At 45.5% G+C, this 19,994-nt stretch overlaps 1 protein-coding gene across 1 annotated transcript in view; it reads left to right on the top strand.

The window, feature by feature from the left end:
* The window catches only part of SPTB (spectrin beta, erythrocytic), a 96,101-nt gene that overhangs the window by 8,177 nt on the left and 67,930 nt on the right, over nucleotides 1–19,994 (top strand). The window contains exons 2-8 of the mRNA XM_049770532.1: nucleotides 12,861–13,012; nucleotides 14,716–14,889; nucleotides 16,220–16,311; nucleotides 16,660–16,740; nucleotides 16,987–17,102; nucleotides 17,588–17,700; nucleotides 18,836–19,023. Of these exons, the coding sequence (XP_049626489.1) occupies nucleotides 12,861–13,012; nucleotides 14,716–14,889; nucleotides 16,220–16,311; nucleotides 16,660–16,740; nucleotides 16,987–17,102; nucleotides 17,588–17,700; nucleotides 18,836–19,023 (916 nt within the window). The remainder of the gene's footprint in view (nucleotides 1–12,860; nucleotides 13,013–14,715; nucleotides 14,890–16,219; nucleotides 16,312–16,659; nucleotides 16,741–16,986; nucleotides 17,103–17,587; nucleotides 17,701–18,835; nucleotides 19,024–19,994) is intronic.

Here is a 19,994-nt window from a genome sequence, read left to right as displayed (position 1 = left end):
TGAGCTTATTATCTCTGAGAACTGGGTATGGGCTCAAAACCACCACCAACAACAATGAAAACAGAAAAAAATAGAGCTCAATAGACCAGAGAGCTCTTGCCTGGCATGTGGGCCACCTCAGTTCATTGCCCAGCATGGCGCATTGTGCCCCAAGTATCACCAGGAGAAATCCCTGAGCACAGTCAGGAGTAAGCCCAGAGCACCTCTGCATGTGACCAATATTCACCAAATACCTCCCAAAAGGTTTGACCTCATCTTGGCAAATAATACAGCCTCTGAATACTAGCAGCTTCAGCACCTTCATGGTTGGATGCTATTGTCCAGATTGTGCCCATCATCTCATTTTTATAGTTCACACAGCTGGACACAAAGATCCTGCAGCTGCCTCAGAGCAAAAAGCTCTGAGGCTCAGCCTTGCCTCTGATCACTCCATCCCCTTTCTGCACCTTCAGTCGGGGTAATTGTGCTCAACAAATAGGTTAGTAGAGGGTGTATCTCTAAGCTCTTTACCTGGAAAATCAACTTCTAATTTTCTAGACTGTCCTTCAGCTTCTTTGTTATGGGCAGTTAAGAGTTTCTCATACTCAAAAAAAAAAAGAGTTTCTCATACTCACCCCAAAACTCTCATATATTCATCCTCATGTACACTTGTGCATACACAAATTTACCTTTGCCAGTTTTCACTAGAGGGCCTTTGAACAAACCCTTTCTTCCCTGCCACTCTAAAATCTTTCAAACCTCAGGTCAAAAGTAGTCTTGTTAGGGCCAGAGTAAAGTACTTTCTGTGTATTTAGCCAACCCAGGTTCAATCTCTGGCACCAAATATGATCCCCTGGGCCCAACAGAAGTAATCCATAAGCTCAGAGCCAGGAGTAAGCCCCATCACAACTAGGTGTGGTGCCAAAACTAAAACCAAAACCAAAACCGGGGCTGGAGCGGTGGTAAAATCAGTTAGTATGCACTAACCTAGGATGAACCATGATTCAATCTCCCCGAGTCCCATATGGTCCCCAAGCCAGGAGTGATTTCTGAGCGAATAGCCAGGAGTAATCCCTGAGCATCACCAGGTGTGGTCCAAAAACAAAAACAAACAAACAAAAAACCCAAAATCAAAACCAAATAAAGCAAGCAAGCAAGTATACAAAAAACTACTAGCCTTCTTTATAGAAAACAAACCATATAAATCTTTTTGAGTTTTTCTGGAAAAGGTCATTTATATTTCTATACACCAACCAGAGCAGAGAATTGAGTCTAAAAAATGCAACTTTGTGATATAGCCAAACTGTTTTTCAAAATACTAGAAGCAATTTACACTTCCACAAGCAAATTATAAAAGATCTAATTGAGGGGCCTAGAGATAGCATAGCAGTAGGACATCTGCCTTGCACCTGGCCTACTTGGGACGAACAGGGGTTCGATTCCCTGCCCTGAGTCTGCCAGGAGTGATTTCTGAGCATAGAGCCAGGAGTAATCCCTGAGCACTGCCGGGTGTGGCTCAAAATCCCCCCTCAAAATCTAATTGTGTCAGTCTTACTAAAATATAGTATTCTAATTTTTACCAGTTGAATTAATAAAAAGAGGTATATCATTTGCATGTATCTGATTACTAATAAAGGTGAAGAAAGAAGAATGAAAGAGAAGAAGGAAGGAAGGAAGAAAGGAGAAAGGAAGGAAGGAAGGAAGGAAGGAAGGAAGGAAGGAAGGAAGGAAGGTAGGAAGGAAGGAAGGAAGGAAGGAAGGTAGGAAGGAAGGAAGGAAGGAAGGAAGGAAGAAAGGAAGGAAGGAAGGAAGGAAGGAAGAAAGGAAGGAAGGAAGGAAGGAAGGAAAGGAAATAGAGGTCTTTTGATTGAAACTGGTCTATGCTAACTCTATCTCTCTAAAATCTGAAAACCTTTTTTTTATTTTTCAAATCAACAGGATGATTCTTTCTATATCTTTAATATTTTATTATATAAAATTTATACTTAGTGGGGCTGGAGAGATAGTCTAGTGGGCAAGTCGCTTGCCTTGTACAGAGTTGACCCAGGTTCAATCCTCAGCATCTCATATGGTCACTCCCCCAAGATCACTGAGTGCAAAGCCATGCGTTACCCATGAGCACCACTGGGTGTGGCTCTCCCCTCCCAAAATATATAAATACATGGCATACAAATTATTGGAAAAGTCATAAAGGAAAATTAGAGATATTGCTAATAGCATATATATTAATGCCTATGATGAGATTATGCATATATGTAACTATATTAAAATATTATCATCTTAGGCTGTTTATAACTTAGCATGTACAATGTCCGTTTGTTCATATCAGCAAAATGCAGATAATCATTGTCTTGGCTATATTTGCTATATATCCATTGGGGAGAGAGTTCTTCCTAAGGAACCATAAGCAGTTCTAGGAATTCTAACCAGGATTGAAGCATGCAAAGCAATTTAGAGAACATCTGTCCTTAAGTTAAGGAACCTTCTGTACTCTCTTGTTCCTTATTTTCTTCCTTTGTATCAATGTACCCAGTTATCCTGCATCTTAGTATTCAGTGCTGCTCACTTTAAAAATCTTATCTACTTTATTTTTGCATTTGCAAATATAGAGTAAGCATTCTAAAGTTAGCAGAATCAACCCTAACTAGATTCTAAATCCTTCAGGGCAGGGGAAATATGTTCTAGGTGTTCCCAGTACCAGTGAGATAAAAGTTGATTGGTCTAAAGAAAAGTTTCTCCCCTAAATATTAAGCAGAAAATAGGATTCATGCCCTCTACCTCACTTAGGATTGCTCCCTGGTGTCTGCCCCTTGCTAACCTTCATACTAGATTGGCCTCTGTTTCATTGAAGCTTGTCACAAGTCTACAAGTATTCAAGGAACACTCATTCAGGATCCCTGAACTCTTGGCTTCCTGTCATGAGGAAGAAAGAAACCATAAGTTGTAAACTTGCAAAAGGTATGACATAAAAGGATTGATTTCAGGCCCAGGATAGGCCTGGACTCTGATACCTTTTCTCCCACTTGTCTTTCTGGCTGAGAATTTCCTTCAGAACCTGTGGATGTGGTCTAATATGAATGCAGACTCTTTATGGAGATTATCTTTCCGACTTTCATCAGTTATTTGCTCCTCTGGGTTTATGAGTTTGGTATTCTATTTTCTTTATGCCATCCAGTTTTTCATTTCTTTTACTTCTCTTTTGAGGTGTTGTTGTGCCACTTCTGGTGATACCTTGAGGTGTACTCCGGTTCAGAATTTGGGATCAATCTTAGAGGTGTGGATGATCATGTAGTGCTGGTGACTGAACTTGGAACTGCTGCATGCAAAACAAACACTTCTGTCCTCTATCCCATCTCCCCAATGTCTAAATATTTATATTTAGAGGACACACGGAAATGGAAACACATACCCTGCTCATGGATTGGCAGGATTAATATCATTAAAATGGCAATACTCCCCAAAGCTTTATACAGATTTAATGTGATCCCCTTAAAAATACCCATGACATTATTCAAAGAAGTGGATCAAACACTTATGAAATTCATCTAGAACAATAAACACCCTCTAATAGCTAAAGCACTCCTAGGGAAAAAGAAAATGGGAGGCATTACTTTCCCCAACTTTAAACTGTACTACAAAGCAATAGTTATCAAAACAGCATGGTATTGAAATAAAGACAGACCCTCAGATCAGTGGAATAGGCTTGAGTTCTCAGACAATGTTCCCCAGACATACAATCACCTAATTTTTGACAAAGGAGCAAGAAATCCTAAGTGGAGCAGGCAAAACCTCTTCAACAAGTGGTGCTGGCAGAACTGTTTAGCCACTTGCAAAAAAGCGAACATAGACCCTCAGTTAACATCATGTATGAAGGTAAAATCTAAATGGATTAAAGACCTTGATATCAGACCTGATACCATAAGGTATATAGAACACTCCATGACATTGAGAGTAAAGGCATCTTTAAGGAGGAAACTGCACTTTCCAAACAAGTGGAAGCAGAGATCAACAGATGGGAATACATTAAGCTGAGAAGCTTCTGCACCTCAAAAGAAATAGTGCCCAGGAAACAAGAGCCACCCACCGTGTGGGAGAAACTATTCACCCAACACCCATCAGATAAGGGGCTAATATCCAAAATATACAGGGCACTGACAGAACTTTACAAGAAAAAAACATCTAATCCCATCAAAAAATGGGGAGAAGAAATGAATAGACACTTTGATAAAAAAGAAATACAAATGGCCAAAAGGCACATGAAAAAAATGCTCCTCATTACTAATCATCAGGGAGATGCAAATCAAAACAACGATGAGATACCATTTCACACCACAGAGATTGGCATACATCACAAAGAATGAGAACAATCAGTGCTGGCCGGGATGTGGAGAGAAAGGAACTCTTATCCACTGCTGGTGGGAATGCCGTCTAGTCCAACCTCTATGGAAAGCGATATGGAGATTCCTCCAAAATCTGGAAATTGAGCTCCCATTCGACCCAGCTATTCTACTCCTAGGGATATACCCTAAGAACACAAGCATACAACACAAAACCCCTTCCTCACACCTATATTTATTGCAGCACTATTCACAATAGCCAGGCTCTAGAAACAACCAAGATGCCCTTCAACAGACAAATGACTAAAGTAACTGTGGTACATATACACAATGGAATATTATGCAGCCGTCAGGAGAGATGAAGTCATGAAATTTTCCTATACATGGATGTACATGGATCTATCATGCTGAGTAAAATAAGTCAGAGAGAGAGAGAGATGCAGAATAGTCTCACTCATATATGGGTTTTAAGAAAAATAAAAGTCATTTTTGAAACAATCCTCAGAGACAATGAGAGGAGGGCTGGAACACCAGCTCACTTCATGAAGCTCACCACAAAGAGTGGTGAGTGCAATTATAGAAATAACTACACAGAGAACTACCATAATCATGTGAATGAATGAGGGAACTGGAAAGCCTGTCTGGAGTACAGGTGGGGGTGGGGTGGAATGAAGGGAGATTTGGGACATTGGTGGTGGGAATGTTGCACTGATGAAGGGGGGTGTTCTTTCCATGACTGAAACCTAATCACAATCACATTTGTAATCAAGATGTCTAAATAAAGAGAAAAAAGTTTTAAAAAATTTACAAATAATTTATAATAATTTATAAATAAATATAAATTAATAATAATTAATCATTGGTGACTTATGAATGATTTATGAATATATTAACATATAATACTAGCATATGATAATACAGTATAAAATTTTATCATTTTATTATAAAATAATGCATGTTCATTGCAGAAATTTTTATAGAGCATAGGTAAGCAAATAAATAAGTAAATAAAAGCTCACTGTCTTTCCATTCAGCTATAATAACTGCCAACTTTAATTGTTTGCCATGAATTTAGGTCCCCCAAATGGGTATCATATGTGTATATGTTTTTGTAACCTAAATGTTTCTTAAAATGGGTTTGTAAGATCCTTTCTTGCTATGATCTTATTATGAAATAGTCCCTGTTGTCGAATATTTCCATTGCTATTCTCTATGCTTGCTGGCAGATCTCCCCCTCCGTCCCTTCTCTTCCTTTTGTGGCTGTTTTGTTGATATGATGGGGACAGGGGGAGATTTGGGTGTTTGGCTTGGGTGCTCATAAAAGCCACACCTCTGGTTGTGATGCTCCACACGCAGGCCTGGGAATCACATACTTTTTCACGGAGCTCATGCTCACATATGCTCAACAGGGGGCGCACTCATTCAATTTGTGGTACTCTTGTGTGTCTGGCTGTACAGTGAGGGAGGCATTACTAACTGCATTCGCCTTTGGCTACACTTTGATCTGCCAGTGCACACATCTTTTTAGCTGTGCTGCTTGCTGAGGGCTGGGTTACTGTAATTATGGTGCTTGCCCATACCTGGCTATGAACCAGGATCTAATCCTCTGTTGTGGTACTGAGGTTCCCACTGGCAGAGCTGTCCAAACCATGGGCAGTATTGGACATCAAACTCATGTTCTCATGGTTGCAAGGCAGTATTTGTAGCTGTGGAGCCACCCCCTGTTATTTCTACTCACTTGCTATTTTAAAATATGCAATGTATAATCTTGTGCATAGATTTGCAAGTTATCTGTAGGGTGAATTCCTAGAAGTGGAATGTGCATTTGTAATCTGGTGGGTGTCTTGCCAACCTGCTTCTGTATTCTCTCCAGCAACATACGAATGCTTTTTCTTCCCTTTCTTGCCAACATAATCTTTTATCAGACTTTTCATCTTTGCCTGTTTGATAAGTGAAATCTTGGTAATTTCCTTTTCCTTTTTAACTTTTTAGAAAATGTGCTTGAGCCTGAATCATTTTTTTTCAGGATTTTTTATTTTCTATCACACTTAAAAGAAAATGGTGGGCCACATGCAAGGCAAGTGCTGTAGTCATTGTACTATCTATCTGGCCCCCTGATTTTGATATTTTCATGGTTTTAATTTTTTGAGGGGGTGAGGGAAGCCATACCCGGTGATGCTCAGGGGTTACTACTGGCTATGCACTCAGAAATTGCTCCTGCCTTGGGGGGCCATATGGGACACCAGGGGATCGAACCGTGGTCAGTCCTAGGTCAGCCGTGTCCAAGGCAAAAAGCCTTAGGGCTGGGCCACCACTTGGTCCCATAATTTTATTTATTTATTTATTTATTTGTTTTGGTATTTGGATCACATCTGGTGGCGCTCAGGGATTACTCCTGACTCTGTGTTCAGAAATCACTCCTGGTTGATTTGAACCACCGTCCATCCTGTGTTGGCCATGTGCAAGGCAAACGTTCTAATGCTGTGTTCTCTCTTTGACCCCCATGGTTTTAATGTTTACACTGAAATGTTTGACCCAAATAAAATGTATCCGGGAGTATGAGTTATGAATTGAACTTAAGTGTTCTTGGATGGCTCTCTAGAATGTCTACACCCTTTACTCAATTAATCATCTTTCCCTTTCATAGTTGAAATACCATTATTATCAGATGTTATACTCTTGTGTTCTTGGTTCTATTTTTATTCTATTGATGTGTCTACATAAGATAGCACTATCCTGTTTTATCATAACTTCAGACTATGTTTATTATTTGGTAGAAAAGCACCTTCTAAGGGCTTACTTAGCATATGCCTCAGTAGTATAAAATATTCTTTGTATATTAAGGGGTGTCATGTTCTTCCCTGGCCTCCTTTACACGCAAAGAGAAAAAATACATAGCTATTCATCTTTCTCATCACTCTTCTTTTTGGGAAAATTTGTAGCTATTGATCCAGTTAATTTTCTAATTATCTAGCTCAATGTTTCTTAATCAGGGACTATATTTCAAGGAGATCTCAAGTCCCATAAATGGGAGACATGTGGCTGAAGAGATAGATGGAGGTAAGGCATTTGCCTTGCATGCAGGATAGTGGTTTGAATCCTGGCATCCCATATGGTCCCCCGAGCCTGGCAGGAGCAATTTCTGAGCACAGAACCAGGAGTAACCCCTGAGTGCTGCTGGGTGTGACCCAAAAATCAAAAAATAAAAATAAAAAATAAATAAAATAAATGGGAGACACATCAAAGAAAGTTGGAAAGACCCATGGTTAGAAACAGGGTGGTCTAGCCTCCACCCAAAATTTAAGATGCATATTGGATAAAGATTTTATTTTATTTTGGACATTTGATTTTATTTGCCTCATCAATACAACCACTGAACACTATCCTTTTAAAAGCACAAGATCATTAGTAGACCCCATGTAGGAAGTGAGGCCCAAGTCTAAGTTCTTAGGGCTTCAAATGCCCCTAGGACCCAGCTAGCTTGGGTCAGAAAAAACAAGGCTGTCTTCACAAGACCATATAGGATTCTCCTTCAGTGGACTCCTAGGCCCAGCTAGAAGCCAGCCCCAGTGAGTCAATCTAGGGCAAAACTGACCCTCAACTGACTAGCTATGGTCTCCATTTAAGCAGGATCTACTGCAGTAGAGCCCATGGTCTCTGATAGGCCCTGTATAAATATGAACACACAGAATCTGTAATAGGATACATTCATTTCAAACTGTTAAGTAGTAGCTTATAAAATTTCACCACTCACAATTTATCTCTTCATAATTTACCTAATATTGATTATTTTGCCCTTTAGAGGTCAGGATGAGAACATAATGGATGACTTTTCTCCCAACACTTTTTTATTTTAATTTTTTTTTTTTTTTTTTTTTTTGGTTTTTGGGCCACACCCAGTGACGCTCAGGGGTTACTCCTGGCTATGCGCTCAGAAGTTGCTCCTGGCTTGGGGGATCATATGGGACACTGGGGGATCGAACCGCAGTCCATCCTAGGCTAGCACAGGCAAGGCAGGCACCTTACCTCTAGCGCCACCACCCGGCCCCTAATTTTAATTTTTTTAACTTTTATTTTATTTATTGATTTGTTGGTTGTTGGGCCACTTCCAGTGATGTTCAGGGGTTACTCCTGGCTCTGCACTCAGAAAATGCCCTGGCAGGCTGGGGGATCATATGGGATGCTGGGAATCGAACCAGGTTCCTCCTGGGTTGGCCGAATGCAAAGCAAATGCCCTACAGCTGTGTTTTCTCTCCTGGCCTCAGAAAGCTATTTAAAGGGTGTTGAATGCATAGTTGAATTTAGGGTAAACTGATGACTTTAGGACACTGAGTTTTCTTGTTTCAGGACTGGGCATGCCTTCCAGCTCACCTCTTTTGTGTGACTTTTTAAAGCTTTTCTTTATATATTTTGCACATTCCTCTTTAACTTGAAGCTGAAATGTTTTGGCTTTTCATTCTAATTGGGAACCTGACAAATCTCTTTCTTGGCAAATGTTCCTGCCACACCTTCAGTGGTTCCTGTTGCCTCTGGGAATAAACTTGGAGCTTTGTTCCCGGCTGTCCTTGCTCCTTGCTAAACCTCCCTCCCACACATTGTCTTCTCACCTGTAGCTTCTCAGCAGCCTGCACAGGCCCTGTACTTTCAGGCCTCCCTGAAGGCAAACATTCACTCTTCCTTTCCTCCTTTCCTACTCTTCCCCTGGAGGCCTCCCTCACTGCTCTAACTTGTCCTCCTGGGTGCCCTGACCATTAACACATGTGCCATTTATCTTAATTTATGCACTGTTACCTTGAAGCAGTTCTTGTACTTGTAGCATGATCTGCTCTTTTGTTTTACATGTGGAGATGGGTTTAATCCTTAACACCATATGGGCCCTTGAGCACCAAGCCAATAGTTTCTAAGCAGTACCAGATGTGCCTCATCTCAAAAACAAAAAATAAAACAAACAAACAAACAAACAAAAAACAAATTAAGTCAACAGCATGATCTTCTGCTCTGTATAATGTGTGTGGTTATGCAATTAGCTGGGTTTTGTCATTAACTATGGACATGTGTCTTGTTTCCACTTCATGAGGTACATGACAGTGAACTTCCTATGTGCCAGTCTGCTTCTGAGCATTGCCCACCTCTGAACACACTTGTAAGTGGGTAAGCAATCAGGAGTTTTGGCAGTGTAAGTTTTCTGGACCTCAAACCAAGCCTTTTGAGGTGGGGCATAAAAGAGAAAGGGGTGAGTTTTCTAGAAGAGCCCTAAGATATAGGGAGGAATGAGAGCTCCACAACCTGGGAAGGGAAGAAAGAGAAAGAGGCGAACAGAAATGGAGAGGCCCCAGAATGAGTATGAAAAGAAGCCCGAGACTTTTCTGCAACTTTATTGGCTTAGAATCTAGCTATAGTGGCACTCTTGCAAGTTTTGGGGTGGCCCCAGCTGATGCTTCCTTTTACAGTGGGTCCCCGCAGGTAGCCAGGGTGGGCTACAGGTCCATGCATGCTGCCCCCAGCCTGGCAGTTTCACCCAGTGCCCAACTCTGCTGGCTGTTGGCCACCCTCCTCTCCTTTGCCTGCAGGCTCCTGGGGTGCCGTCAGCTCTAGCTGGCCCGCCAGGAGTAAATGTGCTGATCATGGTACTGTGTTGCAGCCGAGCAAACCAGCTAATGGAAGTTAATCCCCACCCCTGGGCCTTCCTCTCCGTCTGACCATCATTAGCTTCTCAGCATCTTTCTCCACCTCAACAGGGTTTAGGGTGCTGGAGATTCTGGGCAGTTGCCCCCCTATTACCAGCCTCTGGGTTAGAAACGCAGCCCAGAGTCCAGAAACACATAAAACTGGGATAAGGGTAATTTATAAAAGGTCAGGTCATACCATTGCAGATCCCAACCCAGCAGTGTGGAATGAAATTCGACATTCCCTTGGGCCAAGCATAAATAAAGGGACTCAGCACCATGGATGCAATGACATTTTTGGCTTCTTGGTAAGGAGACAGAAAGAAACGACTTTAGCTTTTTGCGACACCTCTAATGGGGCTGACATTTGTCAGCCCCTTGCTCATAGTTCCACAACTGATGGGGAAAAAAAGAGGCCACTTCAAGGGCAAACTTGGCTTCTAGGGAAAGAAAGGGCTGCGGGACTGTGTCTGCTCCGTGGACCCAGAAGCTGACAGATAATAAATGGGACCTCATTGCTTCCAGTCTGGCACCCAGTATGATACCCAAAACTGCAGTCTCCTGAGTCAGTCCTTGACATTGGGAAAGTGGTTTGATTTGCTGAGGATGAAATGGTAAGGGGGGAATTTTCCATTCGAAACTCTGCCTGGAGGCCCAGAATGAGTGAGGGATCCTTGACGTTTATATTTATCACCAGGAGTTCTATTTTCTCCCTTCCTGAGAGTCTTATTTTGATGGCCGCCTTAGAATTCTTTGTCTGTGGCTTCTGTGCGTTGTCATATTAGGAGAGTGATCTGCCTCGGGCTCCAGGAGCAGTTTTCTTTCCTGTCCCTGAATTCCCTACCTCTGCCCAGAGCCTGGCACCCGGTGACTGTCTGGGGCACATTTGCCGAAGGAATGACAATATGCACAAAGGCCTGAGATGCTCAAACTAAAATAGCCCTACAGCAGGAAGAAACCAGATGCTGTGAGTCCTGGGAGCTGCCAGGACTGCACCCAGAGGCCCTGCTGGCCCGGCTCCTCTGTTTGTTGCTGTTAAATCAGATATTTAATCACTGAAGAAGCTTCCCCTGCCAGTTAGGGCTCTGCTTCCCACCAGCATTCTCTCTCCCTGCAGGCTGCTCTGAGTTTACAGCTCCTGTGACTCCTCCCAGGGGAGCCTCAGTGCTCAAAGAGGCTGGCACAGAGCCAACTCAGCTCCTGCTGGGGGGTTTAGCCCTCGTGTTTAGGAGCCAGTCACCACAGACTGTCTCCTACACCCGAGGGTGCAATCTTCTGCTCTTCCTGTTTTTATCTTTTCTGCACATCTTTGTCTCCTTTTCTGCACCTCATAGCCTCTTGTCCTCTCTTCCACTTCTCATGCAAGCTTCCCCCCGATACATACCCCTGCACAGGTTCCCTGCACTTATTTGTAGGGGTAGTGAGGTGCTAAGAGGTTTTCCACCGGAACCAGTACAAATCAAAAGCCAGATTAAGGATGGTGGTGATTGAGAGTAGGGGTGTCATGTCAGCTTCCCAAGACTAAGAATGATAGTCCCTGTCTGCCCTTCAGGAATGAGCTAAAAAAAAATGCAACGACTACCATCTCCCCACTTCTTTATCTCAATCCCTAATTCCACATGGATCATATACTCAGTTCCCTCTCTCATTCTCCTCTCCCTACCCAGACTTTTTTTGGGGGGGGGGGTTATTTTTTTTTGGTTTTTGGGCCACACCCAGCGGTGCTCAGGGGTTACTCCTGGCTGTCTGCTCAGATATAGCTCCTGGCAGGCATGGGGGACCATATGGGACACCAGGATTCGAACCAACCACCTTTAGTCCTGGATCGGCTGCTTGCAAGGCAAACACCGCTGTGCTGTCTCTCCGGGCCCAACTACCCAGACTTTTAAAGAAAAGGTCATTTGTTGTAATCTGATGGATAGACCTGTAACAATAGTTGACAACAAAATAGGTGTGGGAATGGTCAGCTTTCAGTATGCTCTGGAGAATACATTGTGTGGGAAACAATAGGTCTCAAGGACGGCAAGCTAGCCTGGCTGGATTTAGGAACCCGTAGACCCTCTTTTGGTTGATTTTAGGGCCTCATCCATGAGTATCAGGGAATACTCTTGACTCTGTGGTTAAGGACCATGCTAGGTGGTGATTTGGGGGATCAAGTGGGGCAGGGATCAAGTCCAGGTTTCCAGCATGGAAAGCATGTGCCCTGGCTCTTTGAGCCATCACCTTAGTCCCTGCAGACTCAAGGCACACGTGGAGACTAAACTTGGTATAATGTCAAGGAAAGCAGGGGGACAGAGCAATAATACAGCAGTAAAGCACTTGCTTAGCATGCAGCCAACCGAGGTTCAATCCTTGCCACCAATGATGGTCCCCCAAGTACCACTGAGTGTGACAGAACCAGGAGTAAGGCCAGACCCTGAGCCCAGCCAGCTTTGTCACCACCCTAAGAAAATATGAAAGAGAAGCACTGGTTTTGCTGACCCCTAAGAGACAGACAGGAATTAGGTGAAGGGGCGCATGGAAGGAGAGGCTATTCTGGGTAGAGGGTATTTGTTGCATGAGTGGGTGGGTGATTTTGGCACTGCACATTGACACAGAGGGGCAGCCCGTACTTGCCAGGACGGTAGATAGTCAGCTGAGGGGTTTGTTAAAACTGTGGCAGAATCCCCACATCATCACTGACCATAGACTTATATTGCTAAAAGGGTCCATCCTGATCACAAGTGCCCCTGGGAAGGGATAGATACAAACCCTCCCCTGCCAGGCATGGAGGGTGACCCTGGAACTAAGGTAAAACCCCTTCAGCCCCATGTCATTTTTCATCCCAATGGTGGCAACCCCTACCTCCTCACTCCCAGCTTTCCCCTCCCCTCCCCAGATGAGCGGGAAGTGGTGCAGAAGAAGACCTTCACAAAATGGGTGAACTCCCACCTGGCCCGAGTGTCCTGCCGGATCAGCGACCTCTACAAGGACTTGCGGGATGGCCGGATGCTCATCAAACTTCTGGAGGTGCTCTCTGGAGAAATGCTGGTGAGGCGCTTTTCTGGGAAAGAAGACACGGCCTGGGAGGCTCACTCTGCCCACAGCCCTCTGGGGCTTTGCCCTCGTCTTTGGGGAAGTTTTGGTTCTTTGGAGTATGAGACAGTCATGGGGTCCTTGGGTTCTCTGACCTCTGACCTCTGACCTCTTCCCAGAATACCTCAGGCCACTTCTGCTCCTTCATGATATTCCCAAGACCCAGGCAGAGGCTTGGACTCTCTTGGCTGGGGGCCTGGGCACCAGCATGCTCCCACATCTCACCTCCCTGCACAGGTAGTGTGGATGCCATCACCTAGAGGAACCACTTAGTGTCACATCAGCTATAATGTCACCTCCAAGGAGAAGTATATTAAGGCTCATCACTTGTTTCCATCCTTGTGATCTGGGCCTCTCACAGAACCCTCTTCCTGTGTACATGAAGGAAATTATACCTAATCCCTAGAAAGTATTCTAAAATATGGGATCTTAAAGAAAATGTAACTCTTGTTCTCTCTCTCTCCATTTTTATTTGGTTTTGTTTTGGTAGGAAGTGATGGGAAACACCCATTGATACTTAGGTCTTATTCTGGGCTCCACACTCAGGAATTATTCCTAACAAAGCTCAGGGCACCATATGTGGTCCCAGAGATCAAACTACGGTCAGCACATGCAAGACAAGTGCTCTGCCCACTGTATTATATCTCCAGTCCTTCTTTTGCTTGCTTGACCCCAGGCTGGAGTTGAACCCCTTACCATGCACCCTAGAATCTGCCCTACAGCAGGAAGTATTTACTCATCACAGTGTAGGGGGATTGCTTTACCTTTAAGCTACAATCCTTATGAAGTTGGTACATCTGGGCTTCAGGGGCTGAATGGTTCCTTTCTCAAGCTCCAAACATCAATAAATAGTTCTTAACACTGTACCTAGCATAATAAATGCTCAGTTAACTGTTGTATTTGTATTTTTAAAGTTAATTTTTTGTAGTTGTATTTGGGGTGGTTGTTCCCAGTCAACTTACAGGGGGCCCAAAGACCCTTCTTAGGAAGACTGTCAACTAGGCCAGAAGCTTCAATGCTAGAGTCTGAATATATGCTCCAGAGGCATATGGTACTGTTCTGGCCCTGACATACTCAGAGTCACCAGGGCCATCTTTGGTGAGGGGATTGGGGGACTCCTAGACTAAACCCAGTGATGTGGTGCTGAGAGCCATGAACACAGTGCCAAGGGTTTGAATGGACCCCTGGTTACTGAGCTGTCTCCTCAGCCCTGCATTGCTTTGCAAAGGCGTGGATCACTCGGCAGGCTTTGTACAAACCAACATACACACAGTGGTGTGCACAGCAGAATTATGGGTGCTAGAGAGAAGGAAAACCTCAAAACTTGACCCAAAAAGTAGAACTGAAAAGTATTGGGGGGACCAGAGAGATAGCATGAAGGTAAGGTGTTTGCCTTCCAAGCAGAAGGAAGGTGGTTCAAATCCCGGCATCCCATATGGTTCCCTGAGCCTACCAGGAGTGATTTCTGAGCGTAGAACCAAGAGTATTCCCTGAGCGCAGCCGGGTGTGACCCAAAAACCAAAAAAGCAAAGAAAGGTATTAGGGGGTGAGCTGGTGTAGGTAGGTGCTGGTAACCAGGAGCTGGCCCATGCTACACCCACCTTTGGGGGACTGACTGCCAAAGCTCTCCCATGCTCACAAGGCTTTTCTGTCGCCAGCCAAAGCCCACGAAGGGGAAGATGCGCATCCACTGCCTGGAGAACGTGGACAAGGCCCTGCAGTTCCTCAAGGAGCAGCGCGTGCACCTGGAGAACATGGGCTCCCACGACATCGTGGATGGCAACCACCGCCTGGTCCTCGGCCTCATCTGGACCATCATCCTGCGCTTCCAGGTGGGCCGGGGGATGCAGTGGGAAGGGGGGAAAGGAGAGGAGGAGGGGTCTACCAGACACAAAGAAGGGCTCATCAGAGATGGAAAAAAATGTGGGAGTGTGCAGCCTGGCGCTAAGGCAGTGCCTGTAGAAAGGAGTAACAGTTCCCTGTGCCATCCCCTCAGTGCTGAAGTTGAGGATGAGTTGTTCTCCTGGGGTTGTGTGCTTTGGATGGGAAACAGGAAGTAATAGATGAGCAGAGCTCTGGCTGCACCATCTTTGGGGGAGAGAGGAAGTGGAGATTGGGCTGCACTCAGGGCTTACTGTTGGCTCTGTGTTAGGCGGTCAATAGCTTCTGTTACTTGAGGGATAATATGGGGTGCTGGAGATCAAACCCTGGTCTGCCACATATATAACTTTTCACTTTGTACTAGCTCTCTGGTCCTAACTCCACGATTTTGTCCCACCCCCAATCACACTTTAGATTTTTAATTTTTTGTTTTCTTTTGGGGGAGGAGGCCACTCCTGGCTCTGCACTCAGAAGTCCCTCCTGGCAGGCTTGAGGGACTATATGGGATGCCCTGGATAAACCCAGGTCTGTTCCAGGTCATCCTCATGCAAGGCAAACTCGGCTCCTAGTTTTTTAATTTTTAATAGATAGATTAAAAAACTATAAAACAAATCCCCCCAAAAGAATACAGAACATAAAATTCTAAGCATAAAATTAAAAATAAAAACCATAAAAATAAAACATATGGTTTTTATTCAGAAACTTTTCTCTCCTCATCCTGAATTCAAAATGCAGCTTTTTCATAAGGAACCTGGGACTCCATGAGGCAGGGATGGGGGCTTACCCTTCTGTTTGGAGACAGAATAGAACAAGCAGGAAGAGAGACAGGCACGGAAGAGATGGTGCTAACAAGGACCGAGGACATCATTCAGTGACCCTGCCTGCCCCTTCCTCCTGAGCTGCAGAGACGATTATATTAGTCATATCTGCAGAATTGAGGAGAAGGGAGGCATGATAGGAGTGACGAGTCAAGATGCAGGACTTCCAAATTTCACATTGTTTTACTGACTGGATTTGCTTGATTTTCCTCCTGGGCAGGCATTGGGGCCTGCCTGCTGTCATATGCCTTCATTTCCTCTGACCCCAAGCCACTGTCCCTGTGCCATTGCAGCAGGCAGAGGCAGAAGGTAGACCCCAGGGCACAAGGCCTCAGAGGATGCGGTGCTTCCACCAGGCCGTGCCTCGGAGGCCCCCACGGAAAAGAGGGTGAAGCCAGGAGAGCAGGACAGCCCCAGGTCAATTGTGAGGCTCATCTTTTGCTTTCTTGTTCCTACACCCCAGATCCAGGACATTGTTGTCCAGACTCAGGAAGGCCGCGAGACACGCTCGGCCAAGGATGCGTTGCTGTTATGGTGTCAGATGAAGACTGCAGGGTACGACCCGAACCCCTTTAATGCCCACTCACTGCCGTCAGTGCTGCTGTCCCCCAAGGGGTACAATACCACTGTGCAGAGCTCTAGATGCTTTGGCATCACTAAGCAGAGTCTTCTGTTCTGATGTTGGGAGATCGGGAACACCAGAGTTTTTCCCAGGGGCCCAGGATCCAACCACAAAGGCTGTTGAGTGTGTGTCTCTTGGGCTCCTCCTTATGGCGGAGCATTTGTCTGTGACTGAGTAGGTCCCCGTATTCAGGCAGCTTGGGAAGGCACAGATGAATTCCCTTGCTGGAATATTGTTCAGAACCCCCCAAAGAATTCATTTCTTAATGTTCTTGGGTGCAGGTATCCCCACGTCAACGTCACCAACTTTACGTCGAGCTGGAAGGATGGCCTGGCCTTTAACGCCCTGATTCACAAGCACCGGTAAGAGTAGAGAAAGTTGGGGTACGACCCACAGGCTGGGGCACTGCTGCTATTCTGCAGCTGCTGTTCTGGCTTGGTGGCTGCTTCTCCTGCCCCCTCAGCATCCCTGCCTCCCTCCACGTTTGCCACCCCCTTTTCACCTGCTGCTCATGGCTGCCCACCTCTTACTCCTCTCTCCTGGGATCTGCCCTGTTGAGGGGGGATGCTATAGACACTCTCCCTGGATCCTTTTGCCTTTTTCCCCAGGCCCGACCTGATCGACTTTGATAAACTGAAGGACTCCAATGCCCGGCACAACCTGGAACATGCATTTGATGTGGCTGAGCGCCAGCTGGGCATCATCCCACTGCTGGACCCCGAAGGTGAGCCAGCAGCCACACCGACTGCCTCAGTGAGGGGAGATGACATCCTGACAGGACCCCCCCCCCAAGAGGAGTATAGAGGCCAGAGCAAGAGCTGGCCTCAGCTCTGTCTTAGTTGCCAGCACTTGCCCTGGCTTGTCTGAGAGAGGACCATTAACCTCTGTCTCCCTCTTTCTCTCCTGTTTCTGCTCTTCTCTCTCTCTTTTCTCTCTCTGCTTCCTTTCTCATATATCTTTCTTTTTCTGTGGTTCTAATAGGAATTTTATCCTCTAACTAAATTCCAGGACCTGTTACTTTCCCATTCTCATCCTGTTGCTTTTCTAGATGCCCGTATTGAATTTGTTTGCTAGAGGAAGGACACCCCCCTACACACACACACACACACACACACACACACACACACACACACACACACACACACAGACACCTGAGCCCTACCATTATGGTTTCCAGCTGTCCTGAGGGCATCCCCTTCCTCCTTGCAGATGTCTTCACAGAAAACCCTGACGAGAAATCCATTATCACCTACGTGGTGGCATTCTATCATTACTTCTCCAAGATGAAGGTGTTGGCGGTGGAGGGCAAGCGCGTTGGCAAGGTACTGAGGAGCCATTTCCTTCCCACCATTGTCCCCCCTTACCCTGTTTTCCTGCCTGTCGGGCCGGACTGAACACTCCATTCTAAGAGCTTCATGACTGAGGTCAGAAGACAACTTTCAGGCCTTGCACACAGTATTGAATGTGGGAGCTCAGTGTGCAAAACTCCTGAGGAGACCCCAATAGCGATCCCCCCACCAGCTTTCTCTGAGTCAACCATTCCAAACTCATGGTTCCCGAGCTGAAGGCCATGCCAATGGATGTGAGACCAGGCCTGCAGCTCTCAGCTGTCTTCTGCCTGTGAACTGATGTCTTACGACTGGCTCAGAAGAACAAAATGGGCTTCATTCAGTCTGTTTTCTGAAGGTTTGAGGCTCTCTTACTCTGAATAGCCCCTGTGCCAAGTTCCTCTCTCCCTCTGGGTCCTTTGCTCATCCAGGCCAGGTGGCCACTTCTCTCTTATCTCTGTGAGCCTGGTACTTAGCTGAGAGAGTGCCCGGAAGCCCTCAGCTGCTAATAGACATTTGAAAATAAGCAAGTCTTCAGCCTCTCTGGGGAGCTGATGCAGCACACTTCCTCTTTTGTAGCAGAGCTTCCCAATTTATTCGGTCTGCCTCCCCTTTTCAAAAATAAAAACTCACTCAAGGTCCCCCTGGAAATCCACCTTTCTCGAGTCAACAAAAAATACTGTTCAATTGCACCCAAGGCTACTCCCAACCTCAGAATCCCTCCAGCACCACTCTGAGAAACATTGGTGTTGTTTTTATTTGTTTGTTTGTTTGTTTGGTCTTGGTTTGAGGCCACATCCAGTGGCGCTCAGGGGTTACTCCTGACTCTACACTCAGAAATTGCTCCTGGCAGGCTCAAGTGACCATAGGGGATGCCAAGAACCGAACCTGGTCTGTCCCAGTTAGCATCGTGCAAGGCAAATGCCCTATTGCTCTGCTACCAATTTGGCGCTGGGAAACATTGTTTTAATCTACTCCTTTGCTACACTGACTCAGTGTCTCAGCACTGACTATGACAGAGTGTGAGAGGAAGGGGACCCCCATTCAAAGCACCCTATTCATGCTCCCCTTGGGTGGCCATCAGCCTGGTGTCCCACTTGTGGAAAATAACCGGTGTGGTGTTGACTAGGTGATCGACCATGCCATTGAGACGGAAAAGATGATTGAGAAGTACAGTGGGCTGGCCTCCGACCTGCTCACGTGGATCGAGCAGACCATCACTGTCCTGAACAGCCGCAAGTTTGCCAATTCGCTGGCGGGCGTCCAGCAGCAGCTGCAGGCCTTCAGCACCTACCGCACCGTGGAGAAGCCACCCAAGTAAGTGCCCTGCTGGTGCTGGGATGTCCAGTGGCTGAGACACTCATTTCCAAAACACAGGGGCAGATCCTGGACCATGTGAAACGTGCGCAGGAACCTATGATACAGGTTAAAGGTTTCTCCTCTGTTCCCACTTTGCCTCCCTGCTCCCAAACCATAATGGGCACTTATGAGTAAGCCCAGGCCCCTCACCAAAAAATACTTTCCCAAAATCCCTGAGGGTTCTTTCATCAAAGAAACTGTGCTTGGAAATTCCTCTTTCATCCATATAGAACCACTATCTGCTAAGTCTAGAAAACTCTGCAAAAAGCCTGGGCCACCAAGTACATCCTCTTTTGTCTTGCTCATCAGTAGAGCTCTTAACCTTCTCAGGATCTCTGCTTCAGCCCCCAGTGCACACCCACCCACAAACATCTAGGAACATCTGTTCATAACCGTCCATTCCATATGCACAGGGTGTGCCAGCTGACCTAAGAGACACTTTCTATCAAGTTGGTGGTACCCTTCACTGCCTGATTCCCATCCCTATCTCCTACACTCTTTTTCTATGACTCTTAGAGAAAGACAGGTAAGACACAGAGTCTAGAATGTACCATAAGAGGTGTCTAATTTCTGGTCTGACGTTTACCCACTTTTAAAGTTTTCAATTCAGCACAGAGAAGATTCCCTATGACTCCACCAGGCTCTGCATAGAGTTGCAAGCTCCTGGCTGTGCAGATGGTGCCAGCATGGGCTGTCGAAGACCTTACATGTAGTTAGATGTGTAGGCATGGGCCTTAAACTTGACACTTTGCTTTTAGCCCATTTGTATCCCCCAGCAAGCACCGAGGTTAGACAGTTGGGTACTTGTTTGATTTGCAAACACCAAGAAACCTGACGTTTGAAACTGGGTTCAAACATCCATCCTTGGCCATTCCCATAACTCCATATCTAAGACCACTTGGGGCTCTACCTCCCTCCGTGCTCAGAAG

This window comes from Suncus etruscus, chromosome 3, assembly GCF_024139225.1.
Source record: "Suncus etruscus isolate mSunEtr1 chromosome 3, mSunEtr1.pri.cur, whole genome shotgun sequence".
Classification (NCBI taxonomy): domain Eukaryota; kingdom Metazoa; phylum Chordata; class Mammalia; order Eulipotyphla; family Soricidae; genus Suncus; species Suncus etruscus.
The sequence above is the reverse complement of the archived record's forward strand: the minus strand, read 5'-3'. Positions and strand labels throughout refer to the sequence as shown.